Source organism: Atractosteus spatula, unplaced genomic scaffold (assembly GCF_055471065.1).
Source record: "Atractosteus spatula isolate fAtrSpa1 unplaced genomic scaffold, fAtrSpa1.hap1 Scaffold_10, whole genome shotgun sequence".
NCBI classification, from domain to species: domain Eukaryota; kingdom Metazoa; phylum Chordata; class Actinopteri; order Semionotiformes; family Lepisosteidae; genus Atractosteus; species Atractosteus spatula.
In genome coordinates, this window is record NW_028296653.1 from 1 (window position 1) to 10559 (window position 10559).

At 43.1% G+C, this 10559-nt stretch overlaps 1 protein-coding gene across 1 annotated transcript; it reads right to left on the minus strand.

Moving 5' to 3' along the window:
- Window positions 1-1093: 1093 nt before the first annotated feature.
- Window positions 1094-4319, minus strand: LOC148810243 (uncharacterized; the record flags this gene model as incomplete). The annotated part of the gene is made up of 5 exons (XM_088909134.1): window positions 4315-4319; window positions 3919-4106; window positions 3203-3321; window positions 2807-2962; window positions 1094-1225 (listed from the first exon to the last, which is right to left on the minus strand). Coding segments are annotated over exons 1-5 (600 nt in total), but the record flags the coding sequence as incomplete, so codon positions are not given.
- Between the last annotated feature and the right edge of the window lie 6240 nt (window positions 4320-10559).

Consider the following 10559-nt stretch of genomic DNA (forward strand, 5'->3'; position numbering starts at 1 on the left):
CTCGGTCTCTGTCTGTCTGTCTCTCTCTCTCTCTGTCTTCTCTCGTCTGTCTGTCTCTCTGTCTGTCTCTCTCTGTCGGTCTCTCTCTCTCGGTCTCTGTCTGTCTGTCTCTCTGTCTGTCTCTCTCGGTCTCTGTCTGTCTCTCTCTCTCGTCTCGTCTTCTCTCTCTCTCTCGGTCTCTCTCTGTCTCTCTCTCTCTCTCTGTCTCTCTCTGCTCTGTCTGTCTCTCTCTCGGTCTTCTCTGTCTGTCTGTCTATCTCTCTCTCGGTCTCTGTCTGTCTGTCTCTCTGTCTCTCTTCTGTCTCTCTCTCTCTGTCTCTGTCTCTGTCTCTGTCTGTCTCTCTCTCTCTGTCTCTGTCTGTCTCTCTCTCTCGGTCTCTGTCTGTCTTCTGTCTCTCGGTCTCTGTCTGTCTGTCTCTCTCTCTCTCTGTCTCTGTCTCTTCTCTCTCGGTCTCTGTCTGTCTGTCTCTCTCTCTCTGTCTCTGTCTCTCTCTCTCTCGGTCTCTGTCTTCTCTCGGTCTCTCTCTCTTCTCTCTCTCTCTCTGTTTCTGTCTCTCTCTCTGTCTCTGTCTCTTCTCTGTCTCTGTCTGTCTGTCTCTCTTCTCTCTGTCTCTCTCTGTCTCTCTGTCTGTCTCGTCTTCTCTGTCTCTCTCTCTCAGTCTCTCTCTCTGTCTCTCTCTCTCTCTCGGTCTCTGTCTGTCTGTCTCTCTGTCTCTTGTCTGTCTCTCTCTCTCGGTCTCTGTCTGTCTGTCTCTCTCGGTCTCTGTCTGTCTGTCTCTCTCGGTCTCTGTCTGTCCTCTCTCTCTCGGTCTCTGTCTGTCTCTTCTCTCTCTTCTCTCTCGGTCTCTGTCTGTCTGTCTTTCCGTCTCTGTCTGTCTGTCTCTCTCTCTCGGTCTTTGTCTGTCTGTCTCTCTCGGTCTCTGTCTCTCTGTCTCTCTTTCTGTCTGTCTGTCTCTTTCTCTCGGTCTCTGTCTGTCTGTCTCTCTCTCTCTCTGTCTCTCTCTCTCTGTCTCTGTCTCTCTCTTCTCTCGTTCTCTCTCTGTCTGTCTCTCGGTCTCTTCTGTCTGTCTCTCTCGGTCTCTCTCTCTCGGTCTCTGTCTGTCTCTCTCTCTCCGTCTCTGTCTGTCTCTCTCTCTCTGTCTTTCTGTCTCTCTCTTCTCTCTCTGTCTCTGTCTGTCTGTCTCTCTCTCTCAGTCTCTGTCTGTCTCTCTCTCTCTCGGTCTCTGTCTCTCTCTCTCTCTCGGTCTTTGTTTGTCTCTCTCTCTCTCTCTCTCTCGGTCTATCTCTCTCAGTCTCTCTCTCAGTCTCTGTCTGTCTGTCTCTCTCTCTCTGTCTCTGTCTGTCTCTCTCTCTCGGTCTCTGTCTGTCACTCTCTCTCTCGGTCTCTGTCTCTCTGTCTCTGTCTCTCTGTCTCTCTGTCTGTCTCTTTCCTCTCTGGTCTGTCTCTTTCTCTCGGTCTCTGTCTGTCGGTCTCTCTCTCTCGGTCTCTGTCTCTGTCTCTCTCTCCTTCTCTCTCTCTCTCTCTGTCTGTCTGTTTCTCTCTCTCTCTTTCTCGGTCTCTTTCTATCTGTCTCTCTCGGTCTCTGTCTGTCTGTCTCTTTATCTGTCTGTCTGTCTGTCTCTCTTCTGTCTTCTCTCTCTCTCTGTCTCTTCTCTCGGTCTCTTTCTTCCTCTCTGTCTCTGTCTGCGGTCTCTCTCTCTCTGTCTGTCTGTCTGTCTGTCTCTCGGTCTGTCTGTCTCTCTCTCTCGGTCTCAGTCTGTCTGTCTCTCTCGGTCTCTGTCTGTCTGTCTCTCTCGGTCTCTCTGTCTTGTCTGTCTCTCTCCGGTCTCTGTCTGTCTCTCTCTCTCTCGGTCTCTGTCTGTCTCTCGGTCTCTCTCTTTTTCGGTCTTTGTCTATCTGTCTCTCTCAGTCTCTGTCTCTCTGTCTCTCTGTCTGTCTGTCTGTCTGTTCTCTCGGTCTCTCTCTCGTCAGTCTCTCTTGTTTCTCTCTCTCGTTCTCTGTCTCGTCTGTCTCTCGTCTGTCTGTCTGTCTGTCTCTCTCGGTCTCCTGTCTCTCTCTCTCTCTGTCTCTCTCTCTCTCTTCTTCGGTCTCTGTCTGTCTCTCTCGGTCTCTGTCTGTCTATCTCTCTCTGTCTCTGTCTGTCTCTCGGTCTCTCTCTCTCTTTCTCGGTCTTTGTCTGTCTCTCTCTCTCTCTCTCTCGGTCTCTCTCTCTCTCGGTCTCTGTCTCTCTCTCTCTCGGTCTCTGTCTGTCTCTCTCTCGGTCTCTGTCGGTCTCTCTCTCGGTCTCTGTCGGTCTGTCTCTCTCGGTCTCTCTCTGTCTGTCTCTCGGTCTCGGTCTGTCTCTCTCTCGGTCTCTGTCTGTCGGTCTCTCTCTCTCGGTCTCTGTCTGTCTTTCTCTCTCTCTCTCGGTCTCTGTCTGTCTCTCTCTATCGGTCTCTGTCTGTCTGTCTCTCTTTCTGTCTGTCTGTCTCTCTCTCTCGGTCTCTGTCTCGGTCTCTGTCTGCCTGTCTCTCTGTCTCGGTCTCTGTCTGTCTGTCTCTCTGTCTCGGTCTCTGCCTGTCTCTCTCTCTCGGTCTCTGTCTGTCTGTCTCTCTGACTGTCGGTCTCTCTCTCTCGGTCTCTGTCTGTCTGTCTCTCTGACTGTCGGTCTCTCTATCTCGGTCTCTGTCTTTTTCTCTCTATCTCTCTCTGTCTCTGTCTGTCTCTCGGTCTCTCTCTCTCTTTCTCGGTCTTTGTCTGTCTCTCTCTCTCTCTCTCTCGGTCTCTCTCTCTCTCGGTCTCTGTCTCTCTCTCTCTCGGTCTCTGTCGGTCTCTCTCTCGGTCTCTGTCGGTCTGTCTCTCTCGGTCTCTCTCTGTCTGTCTCTCGGTCTCGGTCTGTCTCTCTCTCGGTCTCTCTCTCTCTCGGTCTCTGTCTGTCTGTCTCTCTCGGTCTCTGTCTGTCTCTCTCTCTCTCTCTCGGTCTCTGTCTGTCGGTCTCTCTCTCTCGGTCTCTGTCTGTCTGTCTCTCTGACTGTCGGTCTCTCTATCTCGGTCTCTGTCTTTTTCTCTCTCTCTCTCTCGGTCTCTGTCTGTCTCTCTGCCTGTCTCTCTCTCTCGGTCTCTGCCTGTCTCTCTCTCTCGGTCTCTGTCTGTCTGTCTCTCTGACTGTCGGTCTCTCTATCTCGGTCTCTGTCTTTTTCTCTCTCTCTCTCTCGGTCTCTGTCTGTCGGTCTCTCTCTCTCTCTCTCTCTCTCTTTCTTTCTCTCTCTCTCGGTCTCTGTCTGTCTCTCTCTTGGTCTCTGTCTGTCGGTCTCTCTCTCTCTCGGTCTCTGTCTGTCTGTCTGTCTCTCTCGGTCTCTGTCTGTCTGTCTCTCTGACAGGAGAAGGCCCTGTCACCCCTAGAGTGTAGACGGGCTTGGGGGATAGTAAGGAGGGCAGAATTAGAAGAGCGAAGGTTCTTCTTCAAAGATCAATTTTTCACATTGTGTCCTGGAAAAAAAAAGATGAAAATGCCCTGGTGTGTCTCCCAGCCTGGATACAAAATTGAGACAATTCAACATATTTTTTGTAAAGACAGGACCTGGAATGGTATTGTTCACATACCAGGAAATTTTGTAAAAAGTACCGAAAAATAATAAAAAGCTCGAATAGCTATTTCAATTACTTTAGAAAGCCTCCAGAAACTGCTGGATACTGCAATTCATTGTTTTCAGGGAGTAGCAAAAATTCCTACCTAGGCCTAAGTTCCTACCTTCCCTTCTGGTCAAAACAAAATGAATGACATAAATTTGATGCTGTTAGACCAGCTTTGTCAGAGTTTTCTTCCTTCCCCTGTGTCTTCCCTTCTCCTTCAGGTCAGGAGGTGTCGGTCCATTTTTGTTCTCAGGTTGGTAGGTGTTGCTGCTGCTTGTGGGCGGGGTCTATGCTAATGAGTTAACCTCCCCCATAGCTGTGGTCATTGTCAGGCCGTTGACAGAAGATCAGGGTCCCCGCCAGTGCATAAAGCTGGCAGCAGGTGACAGCAGGAGTGGAGGCCAGGTGGCCACCTGCTGTAGGGAAGCCACCAGGTGTGCCTTTACAGGGCTCCAGAGGTAACGGCCTAAACTGCAGTCCACCAGTGGGATGCCTGCACCTCGTTCCAGTCAATTTATACTTCTTACTGCTTTGTCTTTTGAATTGGATTTGGACTACATGGCTTTTGTTTAGCCAGGGGCTTGCATGGAGAGAACCTTTTGGGCTTGTTTTTTTTTCCTGAGTGTCTGAGTCTTTCAGGTTAGGTGGGTGTACTTTTTGGCTATAAGAAAGGAGGTGGTGAAGGACAGATGTGGAGATACGGCATGGAGATCAATCACGAATGGACTGCTAAAAGGAGAACCTTTGTGGATGAAGTGCTTCTCAAGACATTTGGTTTGGAGCTGGAGGACGTCTACTGCCTTCAAGATTTTCCAGGTAAAAAGATGTTTGCCTTGGTGTCTGCTGCTCAGTGTTCAAGAACAGGGACAGCAAAAAAAAAAAGAAAAACATGAGCTTCTAAAAGACTTTTTTCATTGAGCCTTTGTTTGCAAGAGAGCTTAGGCCTCTGACAGTACATCTGTTCAACCCGTATGTGTTGGAAGAAGATATTTTTAAAAGATTAGTTGATGTACAAAGAACTGTATGATAGGCTTTTTGTATTATCGGGGGCAGCCACTTGTGTGCAGAGGGACATCTTGTTGTAGATTGCACTGCAGAGGTGTGTAGTAGATGTGGCACAATAGGTCACTTGGTGTCTTCCTGTGCAGAGGAAATCAAATGTAATTTGTGTGTAAAGACTGTTCACAGAGGGCAAAAGGCTTTGCAGCTGTAAGCAGTAGGGACATTGGCAGACCACAGTCAGGTGAGGCCATCTTGTCTGCACATGTTTCTGCAGCAGAATAAAAAAGATGGAGGCACCTGAAGGTTTTTTGAGGGGGTGTGAATGGATGAATGAGAACTTCTTATCCAGGAAGAATTGAGTGTTGAGGAAATAATGGAGTATAAGAGAAATGGAAGAAAGGTTTCAGGTTTGTTTGTGAGCGAGGTAAGAGATGATTATATTGGATGATTTGCATAAAATGATGGGGAATAAAGAAGAGAAGTAGTAAATAACAGAAAGGTGAGGATTTTAACATTAAATGTAAGGGGATTGGGAGACAAAGTAAAGAGAACAGCAGTTTAACTACCTGAGGACTCTGGATTTTTGTTTATTCTTTGCAGGGGATGTTGAGGTTTTTACACGTGAAGGGGAAAGGGAGGATCAAGATGGAGTACAGGAGGGGTTTGCACTTCTGGAGTGGGGGTTTTATTTGGGGAATTTTGACCTGATAAAAGTTGCCAGGTAGAGGTATCTGGAAGGGTGTTTAACACTTCCGTTTGCTATTGTCACGTCCCAGTGTGTGTTCTGTGTGTGTTTTTCTGTTATGTCCACGCTGTTGACCCTTGATTGTTCTCCCTTCCCCATTGGCCAACCATCACACCACTGTTTCAATGTGACATCATCATCATCAATTAGCCCTCAGCCAATCAGAACACATCTTATTCAGCATATAACCTGGAGGTTTTCAGCAAGGAGAGGCCTTTCGTTTGACTTCGGTCCTGTTTGGTTTTGGTTATCGCTTCGCTTCTGGTTATTGCTTCGGCTTCGTTTGTTGGTTTGTTTTGCTTTGTGTGTGTGTATTTTCGTATAGCTTCGGCTTTGTTGTTTTGTTGGTTTTTTGTTAGTTTCTTTGTACTTTCGTTTCTTTGTGTGTTCATCCTTGGTTTGTCATTACCTTGCCCCAGTGTTACATGTTCAACTTGTGTGTTCTTTTGTACCCCGCCCCTGTTGATTACTCTTGTTTTCCCTTATTTGTATTCCTGCCTCACTTGTGTTTCTGTGTGAACTTTTGTATATAAGGTTAGTGTACCCAACAACCTAAACTAACAACACTTAGTTGATTTTGTATTAGTACACTAGGTTAGTACGGGTGAGTGCCATTTGTCTTGTATGGTTTTGGGTAGTCAGTGCAGGTTAGCTAGGGTGTTGAAGACGCCGAAGACCGTGTGTTTCGGGTTTTCTTTTGTAGTCAGATCAGCTTTCCCTCACTGTCCTAGCCAGCTCCATTTTGTTTGTTATTTTCTTTTCTTTGGCACCACTCTAGTTCCTTACCCTTGTGATCATACTACCTAGTCCCTCACCAAAACCCCCCTGCTTCCAAAAGAATTATCCTGAATGTTACACCCCTTTACCCCTAGACACTTGGGGTCGTAACAATGGCTGTATACAGTGCTCTGCCCGAAAAAGGAATGGTGTCTGAATTGATCTACAAGCAACAGTAAGAACGAACCTGATTTAACTTTTAAACTCTTGCCATGGGCTTTGAAATCACAGGCATATTAATCGACAAAGCCAAAATGTGTTTTTTTTGGTTTTGGCACTGTTGTATTGTCTTTTCAGACTCATACTTTGATTCAGAGAAGCAAATTTTCCAGTCAAATGAGTGGAATATTGAGGTAGGTGTCTTTGAGAAATATTTGAATCCTAACCCTGACTAGCAAAAACTGAAGCTAGGGTTAGGGTTTTATTCCCATACAATGTAAACAGTTTTTGATGGCATGGCTGTGTTTTAGGGCTGAAAGGATACTTAGGAATGTAGTTCGTTCAATGTTTTCTCAACATTTTTTTCTGACCTATATGGCTGTATACAGTGCTTTGTCCAAAAAAGGAATGGTGTCTGAACTGATCTACAAGCAACAATAAGAAAGAAACTGATCTAACTATTAAACTCTTTCCATGGGCTTTGAAATCACAGGCATATTAACAGACATAGCCAAAATGTATTAGTTGTTTCGGACTTTTAGGCAACTTAAGCCTAAACGTTCATTCATTCAGCACTCCGTTCAACACAAAATTTCCAATGAAAGAATACCTTTCAACAATTAAGTTGGCCATTCCTGACACACTAATTTGGTTTTGGCACTGTTGTATTGTCTTTGCAGACTCATACTTTGATTCAGAGAAGCAAATTTTCCAGTCAAATGAGTGGAATATTGAGATAATTGTCTTTGAGAAATATTTGAACCCTAACCCTAACTAGCAAAAGCCGAAGCTAGGGTTAGGGTTTTATTCCCATACAATGTAGACAGTTTTTGATGGCATAGCTGTGTTTTAGGGCTGAAAGGATACTTAGGAATGTAGTTCTTTCAATGTTTTCTCAACATTGTTTTCTGACCTATATGGCTGTATACAATGCTCTGCCCGAAAAAGGAATGGTGTCTGAATTGATCTACAAGCAACAGTAAGAAAGAAACTTATTTAACTTTTAAACTCTTGCCATGGGCTTTGAAATCACAGGCATATTAACAGACATAGCCAAAATGTATTAGTTGTTTCGGACTTTTAGGCAACTTAAGTCTAAACGTTCATTCATTCAGCACTCCGTTCAACACAAAATTTCCAATGAAAGAATACCTTTCAACAATTAAGTTGACCCTTCCTGACACACTAATTTGGTTTTGGCACTGTTGTATTGTCTTTTCAGACTCATACTTTGATTCAGAGAAGCAAATTTTCCAGTCAAATGAGTGGAATATTGAGATAGTTGTCTTTGAGAAATATTTGAACCCTAACCCTAACTAGCAAAAGCCGAAGCTAGGGTTAGGGTTTTATTCCCATATGATGTAGACAGTTTTTGATGGCATGGCTGTGTTTTCGGGCTGAAAGGATACTTAGGAATGTAGTTCTTTCAATGTTTTCTCAACATTATTTTCTGACCTATATGGCTGTATACAGTGCTCTGCCCGAAAAAGGAATGGTGTCTGAATTGATCTACAAGCAACAGTAAGAAAGAACCTTATTTAACTTTTAAACTCTTGCTTTGGGCTTTGAAATCACAGGCATATTAATAGACAAAGCCAAAATGTATTAGTTGTTTCAGACTTTTAGGCAACTTAAGCCTAAACGTACATTCATTCAGCACTCCGTTCAACACAATTTCCAGTGAAAGAATACCTTTCAACAATTAAGTTGACCCTTCCTGACACACTAATTTGGTTTTGGCACTGTTGTATTGTCTTTTCAGACTCATACTTTGATTCAGAGATGCAAATTTTCCAGTCAAATGAGTGGAATATTGAGATATTTGTCTTTGAGAAATATTTGAACCCTAACCCTAACTAGGAAAACCCGAAGCTAGGGTTAGGGTTTTATTACCATATAATGTAGACAGTTTTTGATGGCATGGCTGTGTTTTAGGGCTGAAAGGATACTTAGGAATGTTGTTCTTTCAATGTTTTCTCAACATTTTTTTCTAACCTATATGGCTGTATACAGTGCTCTGCCCGAAAAAGGAATGGTGTCTGAATTGATCTACAAGCAACAGTAAGAAAGAACCTTATTTAGCTTTTAAACTCTTGCTTTGGGCTTTGAAATCACAGGCATATTAATAGACAAAGCCAAAATGTATTAGTTCTTTCGGACTTTTAGGCAACTTAAGCCTAAACGTTCATTCATTCAGCACTCCGTTCAACACAAAATTTCCAATGAAAGAATACCTTTCAACAATTAAGTAGACCATTCCTGACACACTAATTTGGTTTTGGCACTGTTGTATTGTCTTTTCAGACTCATACTTTGATTCAGAGAAGCAAATTTTCCACTCAAATGAGTGGAATATTGAGAAAATTGTCTTTGAGAACTATTTGAACCCTAACCCTAACTAGCAAAAGCCGAAGCTAGGGTTAGGGTTTTATTCCCATACAATGTAGACAGTTTTTGATGGCATGGCTGTGTTTTCGGGCTGAAAGGATACTTAGGAATGTAGTTCTTTCAATGTTTTCTCAACATTTTTTTCTGACCTATATGGCTGTATACAGTGCTCTGCCCGAAAAAGGAATGGTGTCTGAATTGATCTACAAGCAACAGTAAGAAAGAACCTGATTTAACTTTTAAACTCTTGCCATGGGCTTTGAAATCACAGGCATATTAATAGACAAAGCCAAAATGTATTAGTTGTTTCGGACTTTTAGGCAACTTAAGCCTAAACGTTCATTCATTCAGCTCTCCGTTCAACACAAAATTTCCAATGAAAGAATACCTTTCAACAATTAAGTTGGCCATTCCTGACACACTAATTTGGTTTTGGCACTGTTGTATTGTCTTTTCAGTGTCATACTTTGATTCAGAGCAGCAAATTTTCCAGTCAAATGAGTGGAATATTAGGATAGTTGTCTTTGAGAAATATTTGAACCCTAACCCTCACTAGCAAAAGCCGAAGCTAGGGTTAGGGTTTTATTCCCATACAATGTAGACAGTTTTTGATGGCATGGCTGTGTTTTCGGGCTGAAAGGATACTTAGGAATGTAGTTCTTTCAATGTTTTCTCAACATTTTTTTCTGACCTATATGGCTGTATACAGTGCTCTGCCCCAAAAAGGAATGCTGTCTGAATTGATCTACAAGCAACAGTAAGAAAGAACCTTATTTAACTTTTAAACTCTTGCTTTGGGCTTTGAAATCACAGGCATATTAATAGACAAAGCCAAAATGTATTAGTTGTTTTGGACTTTTAGGCAACTTAAGCCTAAACGTTCATTCATTCAGCACTCCGTTCAACACAAAATTTCCAATGAAAGAATACCTTTCAACAATTAAGTTGACCATTCCTGACACACTAATTTAGTTTTGGCACTGTTGTATTGTCTTTTCAGACTTATACTTTGATTCAGAGAAGCAAATTTTCCAGTCAAATGAGTGGAATATTGAGATAGTTGTCTTTGAGAAATATTTGAACCCTAACCCTAACTAGAAAACCCGAAGCTAGGGTTAGGGTTTTATTCCCATATAATGTAGACAGTTTTTGATGGCATGGCTGTGTTTTCGGGCTGAAAGGATACTTAGGAATGTAGTTCTTTCAATGTTTTCTCAACATTTTTTTCTGACCTATATGGCTGTATACAGTGCTCTGCCCGAAAAAGGAATGGTGTCTGAATTGATCTACAAGCAACGGTAAGAAAGAACCTTATTTAGCTTTTAAACTCTTGCTTTGGGCTTTGAAATCACAGGTATATTAATAGACAAATCCAAAATGTATTAGTTGTTTCAGACTTTTAGGCAACTTAAGCCTAAACGTTCATTCATTCAGCACTCCGTTCAACACAAAATTTCCAATGAAAGAATACCTTTCAACAATTAAGTTGACCATTCCTGACACACTAATTTGGTTTTGGCACTGTTGTATTGTGTTTGCAGACTCATACTTTGTTTCAGAGAAGCAAATTTTCCAGTCAAATGAGTGGAATATTGAGATAGTTGTCTTTGAGAAATATTTGAACCCTATCCCTAACTAGAAAACCCAAAGCTAGGGTTAGGGTTTTATTCCCATATAATGTAGACAGTTTTTGATGGCATGGCTGTGTTTTAGGGCTGAAAGGATACTTAGGAATGTTGTTCTTTCAATGTTTTCTCAACATTTTTTTCTGACCTATATGGCTGTATACAGTGCTCTGCCCGAAAAAGGAATGGTGTCTGAATTGATCTACAAGCAACAGTAAGAAAGAACCTTATTTAGCTTTTAAACTCTTGC